Here is a 16,909-nt window from a genome sequence, read left to right as displayed (position 1 = left end):
GAATAGAGCATTGCATTTAATTCGATTTTTTTTCAACACCCAGTTTTTAATATGACTACGACAGATTCGGATAAAGAATAGTTAATATAAAATAACAGTATCACAAGTGTTACGAAACATATGGTGTCGCCTACACGTATATATCAGCTCGAGGTGGAAAATCGTTTGAACAACAGCAAACTGACAGTAGCCACATCATCTGGCCTTGATGAAAATACGCGATCACCTGTTATTATTGCCGGTTTATTTCTTGTTGTATTGTATTCAATCATATAATACCTCTTCTACCATCTGTCAGTCATATTTTGACACATCACCAAATTTTGTGAAAAATAATTAAAACTTTTATAACCTAAAGACTGTGCTCAATTTAAATTATTATTTTTCATATTTTTACGCGCACTGAAAGTTATTTTTAATCGATGACATGGACTAAGTGGTGTGAATTTTTGTTTCATTCATAATACTGTACAGAAGATTTGATTTTAATAAGTTCACAGTGCTTGGACCTGTAAAACATGTTGCAGAAGAAACCAAGATAAGGATTACTAACAAAAGGGAAACGTGTCGTAAATAGGTGCATTTATACTCTAGAATGAATTGATTATTGTGCTATAATGATCTTCTGATAAAATACATAAAAAAATTTATGAAAGACAATGTGTGCTATTATAAGTACAAGATCTTGACATCAAGAGGAATACATTTTCTAATATAAAAAAATGGCTTGTGATTTTTTAATTTGGGTGTTAGTTATGTTTGGATGCATACAAGCATTGTTAGTTGCATCTAAAGATGACCCATTGGAATATATGAGTAAGGAAGAACGTGACGCATTGAAGTTAGTATCATTGTTTATTTTTATATATAATTTTATAATTCTTTGCGTATTTGTATTTTTATTAATTTTATTGTTTCAATTACAGAGAGGAATCCCGAGACATGTTCTACCATGCATATAATGCTTATATGGTAAAGTTTATATAATTCTTTTCTTTATTATATCGTTTATATAATTATAATTAATCCTCCATATGGTATGCCAGAGTCATTTGTGGTTTGTTGCGGTAGCGGTTGGGATAAGTTCGAGCAACCGTCAATATGTATTAGGTCAGAAATGACTCTGGCATAAGTCTAGAACTAGCAGGAGTCCGAGGGTTAAAATTCGTAATTCTGAATAGTATTCATTGTGGAAATTATAAATAGGATATATCTAAAGATTTATATATCGGTTGTATAAAGATAGCCCAATAGTTTGCTTCTCAATAGTTTCTCTTCTCCTTCATCGCGTTCGAACGCTCCCTCCCCCTCCCACTACTGAGGAAGCATGATCTTTTTCGTATTTCAAGAGCGACTCTCCTAAAATAGTTCATTCAACACATACCAAAAATGACTCACTTCTTTTATTAATTAATTACATATTTAAAATATAGTATCATGTTGATATATAATTGATATCATCAGTTTCTTTATTACATATTCACAAACAAATATCAAACGATTAATGCAAACGACCACGTCTATGCACGAGGAAACTTTGTCGACAACTGTTTGTTGTTTGTTTCGTTTTCCACGTATCTAGACCAATTGGTATGGGTACCCCATTTCATGGAAAAATATTCCTCTACAGTCCCATATACCGAACTATTGGAAGAGAATACTGTATTCTGGAACAGTAGAATCCAGTTTATTCGGATCCCATTAATCCAGATTTCTGGTCTATCTTTTTTTATCCGCTAATTGATTAATATCCTAAGTCTACGACTCAGAACTGAATAAATTCATGATGGTAAAGCGTCTATGAGACCGTGCAGCACATAAACGTCACTTAAATCTGAGAGAAAAAAAACTCGCAGACTTCTTCATAACAATGTAATTAAATTAAACTTATTATGTATGTATATGTCTTTTGCTTCATATCACTGTAAAAGTATACTTATAAAATGTGCAATAAATAAAATATATAAAATGTATGTATTAATGAATTTTCTGGTTTATCTGGATTTCCAGTCATTCGGATCGGGTTTGGTTCCGTTTGAGCTGGATAAACGGGATTCTACTGTACTTATAAAATGTCTAGATAAATTTTTATTATGAAAATATATGCTCACATGTTAATTAGAAACGTTCATTTGTGTATTGAAGGATAATGCGTATCCTGCTGATGAATTAATGCCACTGAGTTGTAAAGGACGATATCGAGGATCAGAGCCAAACAGGGGTGACATAGATTCCACGCTGGGAAAGTAAGAACTATCATTAGAACTATCATTTATTATGTGTCATATAATTTTTCAAAATTTTTGTTTTAAACGAAGGTGTTCTCTTATGTTCCCACTGACAATGAGTGAAATTTGGTTAAAACATATACATATTTATAAATTATTAATACTCAAAAAATAATTTCTTGTAACAGGATCTGGTTGTAACAAGATCCGGTAAATATATAATATTTGTTTTCAGTTTTTCACTTACATTGGTTGACACATTGGATACACTTGTGGTAAGTCCATTTTTTATATTCTATACGAAAATCATAAAGTTTATAAAATACTTGTCAATTGATTGTAATTGTTTATTAGGTGTTGGGAGATTTAGAAGAATTTGAAAATGCGGTTAAACTTGTTGCCAGAGATGTTAGCTTCGATACAAATGTTATTGTTTCTCTATTTGAAACTAATATTAGAATGCTTGGGTAAAATATATTATTTACTATATACATTTTGATATTTTATTTTACTTTCTTTTACATATAATGAATGTTTCTTTTTAAATAAATTGTCCAACAGAGGTCTTCTAAGTGGTCATATACTAGCAGAGTATTTGCAGCAAAGAGCTGATATAATGCCATGGTATCGAGGTGAACTTCTAAATTTAGCCAAAGATTTAGGGTACAGATTTCTACCAGCATTTAACACAACAACAGGAATACCGTATGGCAGAGTAATAATATTTATAATGTATTATAGTATAATAGTATATGCAAAAAATCTGGAATCATTACAAAGTTCTGGTTGTATGCTTTCTTTAGATAAATTTGAAATATGGTATGAAAGGCGTACCCTTAGAAGTGTCAAGAGAAACATGTACAGCCTGTGCGGGTAGTATGATTTTAGAAATGGCAGCTTTGTCGAGGTTAACAGGAGAATCAATTTTTGAGGTAATAATCATTTTTATAAATGTAATCAATTGAATTTTTTTATACAATGGTACGTGTTGTAGGAGAAAGCACAAAAGGCAATGGATGTTTTATGGAGAATGCGTCATCGTGGCACTGATTTAATGGGTACTGTATTAAATGTACATTCTGGCGACTGGGTACGAAGAGATTCCGGTGTGGGAGCGGGTATAGACTCCTACTATGAATATTGTCTTAAGGCGTACATTTTATTAGGTAACTATTACGTGATTGTTTCTAAATTTATCAGTTTATTACGAAGGTTGCAATGATTAATTTAGGTACTAATGTTATGTAGGAGATGAAAAATATCTAGGAAGATTTAATAAGCATTATCAAGCTGTAATGAAGTATGTAAGCCAAGGGCCAATGTTGTTAGATGTACATATGCATAGACCAAATACAAATTCCAAAAATTTCATGGATGCGTTATTAGCTTTTTGGCCTGGTTTGCAGGTAGGTTTCAGACAATATGTATTTAAGTTGATTATTTCATGAATCTTATTGTATAGAAATTATTATTTCATATTTTAGGTACTAAAAGGTGATATTAAGCCTGCTGTAGAAACGCATGAAATGCTGTATCAAGTGATGCAAAGACATAATTTTATACCAGAAGCATTTACTACGGATTTCCAGGTTATCTAATTTCTTAATAAATAAAAATTTCCATTTTATATTGAAAAGATTTCTAACCTGATACAATTGTAGATACATTGGGGACACCATCCTTTAAGACCAGAATTTCTAGAATCAACTTATTTCCTTTACCGTGCTACAGGTGATCATTATTATTTAGGTGTTGGTCGTAAGGTATTGAGAAGTCTACAAACTTATGCTAGAGTACCGTGTGGTTATGCAGCCGTGTCAGACGTTAGAACAAATAAACATGACGATACAATGGATAGCTTTGTATTGTCAGAAACATTTAAATACTTGTTTCTACTATTCGCGGAACCAAGCGAATTGGTTTTAGATTTAGATGAATTCATTTTTACAACTGAAGGACATTTATTACCGTTAACACTTGCTTCCAAAAGAAGTAATGTTTCTTCGGTAAGTATGTTAATAATTAATATAATAAATATGTCCGTTTAAATAATCAAGTAGTCATTTAAGATTAACATTTTTACGTTTCACGAAATAAAGCAAGATTTTGAGCGTGATATGGTGCACGTGGATGAAATGGATCGTACTTGTCCTAACAGTCTACATTTATTTCCTGCATCGGTACGTTTACCTTTGAGAAATATGGTTGAAGATGTATGCCCAAGGCGGACAATAAAAAGGCGATTAAGTGCTGCACAATTCCAGGTAATGAATATTGCTTAGTATTGCAATTATAATAATATAGTACGTAAGTATTGTTTAAACAAGAGATAAAAACTATTCTTCATTATAGGCAAATAACTTGGAGCATTTGAAATTGTTAAGCGACATGGGAATAACAACTTTAACCTTAGCAGATGGAGGATTTCAACTTTTACACACCTTTTCTAATGTAGTACAGAAGTTTTTCTATACGAACTGTTACAACTAATTATCCATATTTGAATAAAAACATGCACTCATTTAATCTTTTACAGGCAAAAACATCGCAAGATTCAGAGGAAGGTTTATTGTTCATGCAAGAAATGGTAGAAATGAGTAAAATGCAGTCTCAGCAAGCCGAGAATAAACCACAGGCAGTTACATTTGTAAAACCAAATACAAATCCACCGCAGAAAGTGACATTGTTTGCTGGGCCAGCGCATTTTGGGTTGGAGTTGCAAGGATTAAATAAAGTCACTGGAAAAGTTATTTTTACACGTCCACCTTCTGCTTGCACTGATCTTCTTAATGCAGATAATCTCGCAGGGAAGATAGTAATAATGCTTCGTGGAAATTGTATGTTTATAGAGAAGGTAAATATGCTCTAATTGTATAGCAACTACTCGATAAGTAACTATAAAATTACAAGTATATACACTATAAAACTTCTATTTGGAACATTTTAATAAAACATTCAAATATTCTGGTAAAATTATAGTGTATAGTACAGTGGCGAGCATATAAATAGGGAAATGTGAAATCGTCGATTTACTTTCGTGCTATAATACAAATTTTAATTTAAATCAATTTTTCAAATATATTACGTTCAACTACATTTACTAAGCTTTCTAAATCGTATAGTTTTTATTCACTTTAATATATAGTTTCACAGTAATATCTCCTAAAAATCGATTCGAATAAAAATTGGATTATAAGACGAAAGTAAATCGACAATTTCACATTTCCCTAATGCTTGCCACTGTATACTCATTTTATGAAATAAATGGGCGAGTTAAAGCTGTTCCTAAAAAGTAAATATTAACTATTGTCTTAGATGAATTTCGTATAGTTATATATTCTGGTTGCAGGCAAGGAGAATTCAACAAGCTGGTGCTATTGCTGGAATAGTATTAGATAATGTTGATGGTTCTAGTGCTGCAACTTCACCTATGTTTGCAATGTCAGGAGATGGAAAAGAAGTGGATGATGTAACTATTCCGGTTGTATTTTTGTTTAGCGTTGAAGCTTCAGAATTGTTAAAAGCTTTTACAGCCGCCAATGATCTCACAGTCACTCTTGGTAAGAAGTTAGTATTTTCTACAGGAGGAATATATAGAATCTTTTATTAACCAGTTAGCTGTTGCGACCTCTTTGAAAAATATGTACCTAAATTGTGTCGCAAAAATTAAGCGATGATGAGTATACTCGTCAAATACAGAGTATTTGTGGCTGTTATAATATGAAAAAGTTATTTCAAATGATTTTAGGAATCACCTCTTTCAAGGAAGTACAACATTTTTGGGACACCCTGTACATGAACCCGTAATGGCTTCAGTGATGACATTAAAAGAAATCATTTATATATTTATTTATTTTTATTTGTTCCTTTTATTTCGTCTTGGCCTCCAAATATTTCAACCATCTTGAAGTTTTCGAATATATTTTAGTTTTCACTAAAATTGCAATTTAAACAGGAAATTGTAACTACTTTTTACATATAATATTGCCATAATTATGTCATAACATAAAATATTGCCATTTCTTGATGACGAGCATACTCGTCAAAAACAGCTAACTGGTTAAATGTTTTCACTAAATTTCCTTTTCTGCTGTGATTATTGACTTTATTCAATATGATTCATATTGCTAGTCAGTCTGTAAAGTTTTAGTAAAGAAAAAATGCTTATATGTAAGTTAAAATATGGATGTAGTTTCATTGTAATTTTTCTCTATATATGTATTCGTAGGAAATTTTTTCTCTAATGAAGATGTTCAACTAAAAGCACCTACCGATTTGTCAATGTTCGAACGATTGAAAGGGTCAGTCAAATCGTTCCTTACACGACAAATGACACCACAGGTCTGCGAAAAATCTGCATTATTATCGTATGACAAGTTACCTTTTATTTAATATTTATGAGTTATGGCAAAACGATTACATACATTATTTAATTGCTCATAATATTATGTAATGCCTACTGTTATTTAAGTTTTTATATTTTTAAACAATTTATATTGTTGACTTTTATATTTACTACATCTACTATAATTTCAATTCGTTCTTATTTTCTTGTTTGGTTAAACTGTAACGTAATAATATACAAGGTATTCACGCTGTTACTAGCCAGTGTTTTTCTTGCAACTAATGAATATTAGAATTGTTGCTGTTTTTTGCAAGCGGCGTAGTGGTGTATGTAATTTTTTTTTGTTTGCACTATTTTTTAGAAATGAAAGTGACCTTCAATTTTTTTAATGGTATGTCGGCTATATCGGTGTGACACCAGAAAACCACTACTAATCCAATTACAATATATATACAGGGTGGGTCATTAAATGGGAACACCTAAATATCTCGATTATTATTAGTCGTACAAAAAATCTCCACAGAATAAAGTTGTACTGTTTCAAGGGGCGAATTTGATGATGGTAAAATTTTTCTCAAGGTGATTTTTTACAGGATTTCAAGGTCATCGATATTTTTTTAAATGGAATCATATATTTTTATTATCGCTATGTGATCACCGAGGTCAAGACGAATCCAACGACCTGTAATATTGGCCTTCGCGTGACCTTGAGTTTGTTATCACCAACGATTCCACACCATACATTTACACTCCATGGGCGCTGGTGTACAACTTGTCGAAGCCATTTCGGGTTTTCAGTGCACCAATAATGCATATTATGTGTATTCAGTTGTCAATGGTTAGAAAAAGGAGCTTCGTCAGTGAAGAGAACGTCATAAAATATTCATGTCTTTGTATTTGCTACAATGTCCATGTACAAAAAGCAACACGATTCCCAAAGTCGTTGCCACGAAGCTCCTGATGTAAGGAAATATGGTGTGGATGAAATTTATGACGTTGCAATAAAGAACAAAGAATAAAGAACGTCCAATTTTTCGACACCTTGTAGTAGAATCAATATTGACTGTAGCCAATACAAAAGTTTCGGCATCTTCTCCAGGAGCTGGCTTTGATCGTTTTCTGTTCAGTGATTTAATACTCCCTGTTTTACAAAACAGTTGAACTATGTGGCCATAACTTTGTCGAGAAGTATGATTTCTCTCAAGGTATCTTCCTACGTACAGTTGAAATGCTCAGTTACTTTTAGCCTCACCATAAACTAAAATAATTTCTACCTTTTTGGCATCCCTGTACACCATCGTTTCAGAAAAGTAACGTTATCTTTCACAATCGAATAAATCCCGATGAATTTCTTAAACGTAATGATTAGAGTCACAGCAAGGAGAAGAATTTGTATCAGTGTTTATAATTTATTGTAAGCGTGTTTACAGTCATTGTCAAGGTTCAAGAACATCTCTTGAAACATCAAGTGTTCTACTTTTATGAATTTTTCGTACTCAAGGTCACGTGAAGGTCATAATATTACAGATCGTTGGATTCGTCTTGACCTCGGCTATCACATAGCGATAATAAAAATATATGATTCCACTAAAAAAAATATCAATGACCTTGAAATCTTGTAAGAAAATGACCTTTAGAAAAAATTTTTACCATCATCAAATTCGCCCCTTGAAACAGTACAACTTTATTCTGTGGAGATTTTTTGTACGACTCATAATAACCGAGACATTTAGGTGTTCCCATTTAAATGCCCCACCCTGTATATATACACAGCAAACGTTCAAGTAAATGTTCAGTACGATTTCCTTGTGCATGGATATGATATTATGAATATGATATTTTGGTTCTATTAATTGTTGGAGATATTAATGCACATGCTTGCGTTATTTTGCTTTTCTCGTTTACATCTCTGGGCGGTGTATCTGGTAAAAAATGTTTCTTCCATGTCTGACCTTGTATGATCTTGAAGATCATTGTGTTGTATACAAATAAATTTGTCTCGACACACGCTTTTATATGATATAAAAAATTATATAACATTTGCAAAGAACAGTATTACTTTTTCTTTTTTCATTTTTTTCTAATATTCATTATTTGCCAGATAAACGCTGGCTAGTAATACGTAACGTGAAAATTCTGTATGTGTAATAATATAATTTTTCATTCTGGACTTGTAATATATTCCATTTTAAATAATTGTAAAATGAAACTAAAAAACGATAGATTTTTTTCTGACAGACATCTAGAAGCAGTAGGGCAAGTATGGAAATGGCCTCTGAGATGAAGCATGACGAAGATGAAAAGGACGTGGTGATTCATTCCGATTTACGCGCAGAAATTGTCAAGGATCCGCTTGGTGGGGAAGTGAGAATCACGTCGACGTGTAAACCTCTTCACTTTATGAAGAGTTCAGAAGATGGCACGTTAATAGAGCAACAATGGCGTCAGTTGAAAGAAGTTTTTGCCAATTTGATATACGCGGATCCGAAGCAAAATATAGGCCTGCAAATTAGAAGTTTCGTACTAGAAGGCTATTGTAATTGGATAATGAAGTCACGGGGCGAAATAGATAATTCATTAAACATGTCTCTGCAAAATAAAGTTTTATGGTTTCTAAAAGAATTAACCGAAGTCGCTCCAAATCCGTCCATTACCACAATGGGCCAATTAATGGGTTTCAATAATCAAAAGTTATTAAAACAATATTTACTCACAAAGATGGATCTTATGGTATTAAATATGAATACTGTAACAACAATGCTGAAGACAATGAAGTATGAGAGTCCGAATACCGAACAAATGATTAGGTTGACACAACTCAGCATTGAACAAAATAGTAATTATGGATTTCTGAGGAAACTGGTAGAGGGTCTTTTTGACGTTGAAGACGAGAGTATCCCACATCTTACTCAATTGGATCAGTTCAGTAAAGCAGTGTTTAACGAGTACCATAAAATATTATCGAACATTGGAACAATTAAAAAATTTGATAAAATATTATCGAACAATTTATCGAAAAATTAATATTATCAAAAATTCTTACTATGATGTACTAATTAATAATTGGAAAAGGGATTTGAAAAGTTTTGAGAAACTGGATATACTAAAGAAAACTATAGAGAACGATACTACTATTGCAGAATTTATAAGAGATAGTATTGAAAGTAGAAACTCGGAAATGAAATCTAAAGACATTGTTAAGATGCCTAAGAAAAATGAAGATATTAAGGTTGGGAAATTTGAAGATTTTGAATATTTTATATTAACAAAAATAGAAGAAGCTATACAAAATGAACGTAATAGTATCCGAAAATATAAAGACCACATTAAAAATTATAACGAATACATGAAGAAACTTGAAGATCACATAAGAAAATATAAAGGACATATTGACATTTCAAAGGACGTTGTGGATGATATACGCACAGAAATGATTAATAATGTTATCTTAAATATATCTTCTCAAAGTCAAAACGATATTGATGTATTAGATGAACTTATCATAAAAGTAAAAACTCTTTGGAGGATATACAATCAAATATCCTAGAGTTTTCAGAAACTGTTACAAATAACAATAGTGCTGAGAAACAAGCATACGAAGAATCTTCATTAAACAACAATGATTTTCAATTAATAGATTCACAAATAAGTTCGTAAAATGTAAAAACCATCATGAAAGATAGAGAAGAAACGGTGTTACAAAAGGTTGAAGACGAAACTGTTTGTCTTCAAGACAATCAGAAAATTATGTCCTCTAATCTATCTAAAGAGTCTAAAGATAAACTACGAACATCCGAAAAAGAAAACAGTGAACAGTTTACTCACATTAAGTAAGAGGCACAAACTTCTTCTCATGTACAGGGACATGGAAGTAAACATATCGACGACGAACTATAATAAAAGCTTCAAGTTTCAAGATGAATTATAAATATTAAGAACAGAAATGAATAGACATCTAAATGTTACAAGCCTGGCAATCCTAATCACACAGCATTTGATATTTTTGCACTAAAACTCAAATCTGTGTGCAATGAGTTGTAACGTTTTTATATACATAAACTCTTTTAGAAAGAAAGTAGCTATTTAATAAAAAACAAAAAAAAAAAGAGAAACAAAACACCAAATACAAATGACCAGACGATATCAGAGTCACACTAGGTCTGTTGAACTGGTGCTTATAAAAGAATTCAACTTCATTTATTCATTTCAAAAATCTAGTGAAGTTGTGAGAAAAAATGTATGATACTTATAGACTGCCTGTGTGAGACATTTATCCTATCGAGGTTGTGAGAGAATATTCTGTTTAGATTGTAACAGTTGTACATTTTATATATACCATTTAAACATAGTATATTTCTTGTGCACATTACAGTACAATGACAGTATATTGTTTTACACTTGAGAGAAGAGCTCGGTTCTGCTTGTTTTTTTTTTGTCTTTCTAAATTCTAAGCATGTGTAATGGACAGTGAATGATTAACGAATATTTTATCTATTCCCAGTGCAACTTTGTTCTTTCCTCTAAACAAAGATACGAATAATTGTTAGAAAATGGTTCTCAGCTTTACATATAATTCTTTTGTCATTTCAATATCAGGACTATTAATTCTTTTTACTTACCACATGTCATATTTTGTTAATAACGTGAACAGTACTCGATATATAATATTTTATTTGATAAACGTAAAGCTTGGTACACCTTTTCTAAAATATTTTTGTTTTCCTTTTTGTAAAAATATTTACTTTCATTTTGAGTTACACTTATCAATTTTGAAAATATATATTGATATACTTTTATTTTGATTTGTTGTAACAGTTCTACATAACCGTATATCTTTTACTTATTAATTTGTGCATTAATATATGCCTTATATGTACATAAAATTGTATAAACAGTAATGTATATAGAGTCATATGGTATGTAACAAAGTTAATAGCGATTCAAATTTTAATAGATTAAGTAATGATCAGCGAATCAAAGAAACTTAGTTTCGTTACAATTATCTGAAAAAATGTACGCAAATATATTATTATGTCTTCTGTAAGCGTGTTGTACAATTGACAATACGAATTTGTAATTGTATTATGTGCCATAGAACATGCACAAGAAATTGTTATGTTTTAAATTAAATCAATTTAGGATGATACTATGTGTATTTGGGTTAAAGCAGTGCAATATGCGAGTTTGACTCTAAATGTAAATATTATATAAATAAGTATGTAATAAGTTTGTGTTCAACAACTATTATGTAAAAGATTGTATAATGAATGCCAAAATGGACATTACAAAGTTTATTGTACATTAAACTAGCTGCTATTTTGCATAGATTGTACGAATATACATACATATGCACATACTTACATAAATATTATATGTAGATATATGTATATGTACATATGTATATGTCATTTAATTCGTTGTTTATCATATAAAAAAGGTATAAAGTTACATAAGAAAAGTGAACATATGCGATGCAAGTAATATGTTAACAATTTTTTGTACACAAATAAAATTTCTGTTATAAACTACACTTTCCTTTTTGAAAGTAACTAAAATATTTAAACCATATTTATTTTTCGGAAGCATAACGCTATACTTTCCTTTTATTAAATATTTTATTACAAAATAAATAATATACAATGGTATATTTTCGTGAATACCCATAAAAGAGATGGTGATAGATGGCTATCTTTTTTAATGATTCACTGACGTTCTCATTATATAAAATTTGACCTCATAAATTCAATGTTTTCTTTATTAAAAAATGTAATGTATTTGTTGAAATTATGTAACTATTAAAGCGTTTATCACTTTCCGACTTGTGCTTTAGTGAATATAAATTTTCAATCGCTTTAGAACGTAAATATTGGAAGAACCAACTATTTATGATATTATATATTACAGAATGTAGCAATTAGGAATATTAATAGTAATCATATTACTATTATATATTATATATTATATATTACAGAATGTAGCAATTAGGAATATTAATAGTAATCATATTACTATACTTTTTTTAGAATTTTTATAAATATATTTAAATAAAACATTAAATTTTATAAGGTGTATTTATGATTTTTGTCAGTGCATATAAAAAATATTGAAACTAAACTTAAAACAATGGATATAAAATGTTTTTTTGAGCGAATCTTGAACAAAATGCATTTCAACATTCATACTTTAAGCCGCTTTTCATTGAAGTATCCGAATTACGGCAACCTGTCGTCAGATGTTGGCTTTGCGTCAATGTAAGGGTGCTATTTTAATTTCGAATTTCAGACGACCCTGATGTACTCTATAAGGTATACAGTTAGTATTTCGTTTCAACAGTTTACCTGTGAAATCGGATTTTCAACGAAACAATAAATAATTTGGAAGGTAAGGCCCTGAAGTTTCATTGCTGTGGAAAGTAACATGTATGAATACCATGTGTTACTAACCACACAATATCTTAGTACACTGTAACACAATAGCATAGTAATTTAATATAGATTTGTTAGTTTTACGTAATTGCATTTTTTTATTAACTTAACATTACATTACATTAATTACATTACATTAATATTTGACATTAGAAAATTTATAGAGAACAATTCTACTTTTCGCATTTTAGATGTGCGAACCAAAATACTACGGAAAAAGAAGAAGCATTGTTCGTAGAATTGGTTCGTTTTTACCTTTAAAACCTCCACCAAAAATATATGTTAGCGTTACTCCTTTACATTCGATGACAAGTTCTATGATCAATGAAGAAATCAGCAATGATTCCAAAAATGCAAATGGATTTGGACAAGCAGGGTAAGCATTATGGAATTTTACATTGTTTCATTAATTGGACAATTTATTAATTCAACAGTATATGTTTTATATTAGGTTTTCTAATATCAGGCCAGATTTATTGGAACCACTTAGTTTTGGGTCTGAAGTTCGATTGCTAGCATTAGAGCAAGAACTTCAAGAACTTAGGGAACAAGTATCGGCGATAGTTAAAAGCAATAAGCAATCTAGATGTTCGTATGAATAAAATATTTATACTTTGTTTTATCATTGTTTTATTGTACATTGAAAAGACTGCATTAATTAAAATATATTTCAGACACTTCCACTGTGTCTCTAGCAAATGGGGATAGTGAAAATGCTACACAAACACAGCCACCACCACCGCCGCCACCGCCATTACCACCACCTACGACTCCTCATATTGCAAGAAGAGCAAGTCTACAAGAGCATAAAGTCGAAGAACATAAAAGACCATTAAACTCACAAGCATCCATGATCGATGTTTTCAAAAACATTGAGGGGACTCAAGTAACTTCAGTTGTGAAGTAATATCAATTATAATGTTTGTTGCGCGTGTACACGACTATTTATTGGAAATTATAATGGGGTATAATATAATATTTCAGATCGCCAAGAGGACGAACTTTTCATATAAAACGCGAGAACAGTCCTTGTAATGACTTGCTAGAAATATTGAGAAGACGATATGTTCCAATGAATTCTGGCAACACTAGGAATTCCACAGTTGACTTGGCACTGGATGATTCTCTTCCCAGTGATGCATGAAGACATTCTATTGAAAGTTTTCCAAACGAGCATTGTGCAAGATACATGTGCCATATATTGTTTTGGACGGTGTTAGTAACAGGCTAATGAATTTAACAGCTAGTTTCAAGACAGGTGCGCATAGAAAATGCAGTGCAAGAGATACGAACAATGTAAAACTGATACGGTCGAATCCATTTAAATTGTGATTAACAGTTTTGTTTCGCAAAACTGATTTTTACAGTGTGACCTTAATCACATTATCCAAAGATGTAATTAATTGCATTGTAAACACAGACTAAAACATTAAGTTGTTGATTAATAGAGTATTGTGTAAGATACTTTCAAATTGTGTAAAGTAAATACGTACAGACGTTCTTAAAGGTAAACGAATACGGATCATTTAGTTTAAATTAGTGAAAAACAAAAATTGCTGGAATGTAAATATCGTAACATGTATACTGAAAAGTTACATTTTTTTTATTAATTTGAGAGGATCGTAATTGACAAAGCATCTTGAATTGTAGTAAATAATATTGTAGTTCTCTTTTCAATGGAAACAATCCACTGTTTTTAATTACTAGAAGTTCTTATTACGTGAAACACTATCACATTTATTTAAAAAACGTTCAGTTTACGTGACGCTTTTGAATTTGTTTAAAGTTTTCGATACATCGTTCAGTGACTTTTTAATGATCAGTCTTGACATCAGAGGGTACATGTCTGAAATTCTTTCAAATCTGTTGCTCAATCTTGTTGAAGTATATTCTTTTACTTTTTGTCTATTATGCTTTGCTCTAGCGAAGAAAACTAGTATTTATTTTAACCTTCAGGGAGGCCGGAGTGGTTACTACATTGGCTAGGTACAAATTTTGGAGTTCTGCGTAACACGTTGGTTGTGTATATATATATTTGTGTGCGTGCGTGCGTGCGTGCGTGTATGTGTGTGTGTATATAATATATATATACAACCATGTAAATTTTCCGTAAAGAAAATTTAAGTTGTCAGTGGAAAAATGCCGGCCCTGTAAAGGTTACTTTCGATGAAATGCGGTGTCTCAGACACTGTTTTCTAAAGCCATATTAGTTCAGTTTATATGTATGTTTAAACTCTACGAGTTCTTAGGCAAGAATGTTGTGATATCAAAGTCATGCAATTACGTTTTATGCATTAGATCCTGCTGTAGAGAACAGTATACATATTCTCTATAGGTAAGAGCACAGGCTTTCCACGCAATGGATAGTCGTACAGTTGTATTTATGACATACATTATATAAAACACATGGTTTTCACAGTAACGAGCGAACGAACATTTAGTAGAATATGCACACAATGAGATGACAACACGACTATGTCTTACGACCGTATGCTCTTAAAATATCACTGTGTGATTATACATATTTTACGTTTACTTGACTAGCAGTTGCTCTTTTAAAGAATCTAGGAACGAATGTAGTACAAGGTTGTCACAATGATTTGTAACTAATCAAAGGTGAACATACTTTTAGTTTGTATTCTTTATAGAAGTAAAATTTAATGTTTGCTTTCAACGATTTTTTGACACATGGGCGTGTTTAGGGAATGCAATCTTCTGTTGAAAGGGATGTCATAATAGATTTTGGAGACTGAGTGTATCTTTAATGATATTACAAATGTACAGAAGATCTGTTTTATACATGAAGCTTTTATCAATAATTAAAAAGAAAAAATAAACGTTATTGTTGAACAACAAACTGTGTATTTACTTATTTGCAGGGTGTCCCATTTTGAGGTGACCGTTGTTTTTTTATACGGAACTGTATAGAACAAGTTAATAAGTAAAATGTATAAAACTGTATTAGAATAAATAAGTTTCATGGACAATTATCAAAATGCGTATTCGTTCGAAGAACCAAAGTCATCTCTATCGTTGTCTCTATACAATATTCATGGACAAAAACACCGGGGGATATGCTAAAGCATCGAATTACGTTGTAGTTTCAACTAAATTTGTACACCAAATTGTTTATAATAAAATTAATTAGAATCCAGCCATCTCACCCAATAAAAAAACCAAAGGCATCAAACTAAAGGTAGGTCATACTAGATTTACTATGACCAATTCTATATATATACTATTCAGTATGCTGCCGAATATGACAAAATATTCCACGATAACGTAAAAATAGGCATTTTAGAGACCGAGCAGTCCTAGATTGGACTTTTGGGAAATCAAATACATCACTTCTGAATTGCTCATTGTCGATATTGAAGCGTCAGTTTGAGTCCCCGTGAACACTTGCAAGTTCGTATACGTATATGGGTTTCTTCTATGTGTGTATGGTTACACAGAGTTTTCAATGGAATGAAAAACTAATACTTACTGAGATGTTCTCTATAAATGATTTTTAATGCAAGTAATGCTCAAAACATTTTCCATTACAATTCTTGAGTTATAGCATTGCGTGCTCTAATGATACGATTTTGCATATCTTCGGGCGTCGTCAATACAAAATTTTCAATGAATATATAAAATCTGTGCAACGGATAATGACAATATCTTCACCTAATTTTTAACATTGTAAAAAAACTAATTACCATATACAGTGTGTTCACGAGAATACTAGCCAGCGTTTTTCTTGCAAATAGTAAACATTAGAAAAAAATGAAAGCGGAAGAAGTTATACTGTTTTTTGCGATCAATGCAATGGTGTCTGTAATTTTTTTATCTGCATTATTCTTTTAGAAATGGAGGTGACCTCCAATTCATTCCACCAGGGTGACCTCCAAGAAATCATTCGTATACGA

At 31.2% G+C, this 16,909-nt stretch overlaps 2 protein-coding genes and 1 long non-coding RNA gene across 4 annotated transcripts; 2 read left to right on the top strand and 1 right to left on the bottom strand.

The window, feature by feature from the left end:
* Positions 1–704: 704 nt before the first annotated feature.
* Positions 705–12,103, top strand: Edem2 (ER degradation enhancer, mannosidase alpha-like 2). 2 transcript variants are annotated; one of them, XM_076789322.1, is made up of 17 exons: positions 705–841; positions 927–972; positions 2,146–2,246; positions 2,464–2,503; positions 2,583–2,695; positions 2,790–2,943; positions 3,032–3,160; positions 3,223–3,394; positions 3,477–3,634; positions 3,713–3,817; positions 3,890–4,234; positions 4,328–4,492; positions 4,581–4,679; positions 4,765–5,082; positions 5,578–5,788; positions 6,457–6,569; positions 8,812–12,103. In XM_076789322.1, the coding sequence occupies exons 1-17, from the start codon at positions 723–725 to the stop codon at positions 9,595–9,597; spliced, it is 3,174 nt and encodes a 1,057-aa protein (XP_076645437.1). In that variant the 5' UTR covers positions 705–722; the 3' UTR covers positions 9,598–12,103. The 2 variants fall into 2 exon arrangements, with proteins under 2 accessions (XP_076645437.1, XP_076645438.1); XM_076789323.1 differs by having other exon boundaries at positions 6,457–6,595; positions 8,812–8,991.
* On the bottom strand, positions 979–6,571 carry LOC143354941 (uncharacterized). The gene is made up of 3 exons (XR_013082424.1): positions 6,500–6,571; positions 2,112–2,238; positions 979–1,134 (listed from the first exon to the last, which is right to left on the bottom strand). It is a non-coding gene; the product is annotated as an uncharacterized LOC143354941 (long non-coding RNA).
* A 532-nt stretch (positions 12,104–12,635) lies between the features above and the next one.
* LOC143354936 (uncharacterized) lies at positions 12,636–15,855 on the top strand. The gene is made up of 5 exons (XM_076789321.1): positions 12,636–12,954; positions 13,190–13,374; positions 13,450–13,586; positions 13,673–13,901; positions 13,983–15,855. The coding sequence occupies exons 2-5, from the start codon at positions 13,190–13,192 to the stop codon at positions 14,140–14,142; spliced, it is 711 nt and encodes a 236-aa protein (XP_076645436.1). The 5' UTR covers positions 12,636–12,954; the 3' UTR covers positions 14,143–15,855.
* The last annotated feature ends 1,054 nt before the right edge of the window (positions 15,856–16,909 follow it).

Source organism: Halictus rubicundus, chromosome 6 (genome assembly GCF_050948215.1).
Source record: "Halictus rubicundus isolate RS-2024b chromosome 6, iyHalRubi1_principal, whole genome shotgun sequence".
Lineage (NCBI taxonomy): Eukaryota > Metazoa > Arthropoda > Insecta > Hymenoptera > Halictidae > Halictus > Halictus rubicundus.
The sequence above is the reverse complement of the archived record's forward strand: the minus strand, read 5'-3'. Positions and strand labels throughout refer to the sequence as shown.

Coding starts and splice junctions, on each gene's coding strand:
- Edem2 (XM_076789322.1), top strand. CDS start 723: ATGGCTTGTGATTTTTTAATTTGGGTGTTAGTTATGTTTGGATGCATA. Junction 2,504..2,582: donor ACACATTGGATACACTTGTG/GTAAGTCCATTT, acceptor ATTGTTTATTAG/GTGTTGGGAGATTTAGAAGA. Junction 3,635..3,712: donor CTTTTTGGCCTGGTTTGCAG/GTAGGTTTCAGA, acceptor TTCATATTTTAG/GTACTAAAAGGTGATATTAA.
- LOC143354936 (XM_076789321.1), top strand. CDS start 13,190: ATGTGCGAACCAAAATACTACGGAAAAAGAAGAAGCATTGTTCGTAGA. Junction 13,375..13,449: donor AATGGATTTGGACAAGCAGG/GTAAGCATTATG, acceptor GTTTTATATTAG/GTTTTCTAATATCAGGCCAG. Junction 13,587..13,672: donor AAGCAATAAGCAATCTAGAT/GTTCGTATGAAT, acceptor AATATATTTCAG/ACACTTCCACTGTGTCTCTA.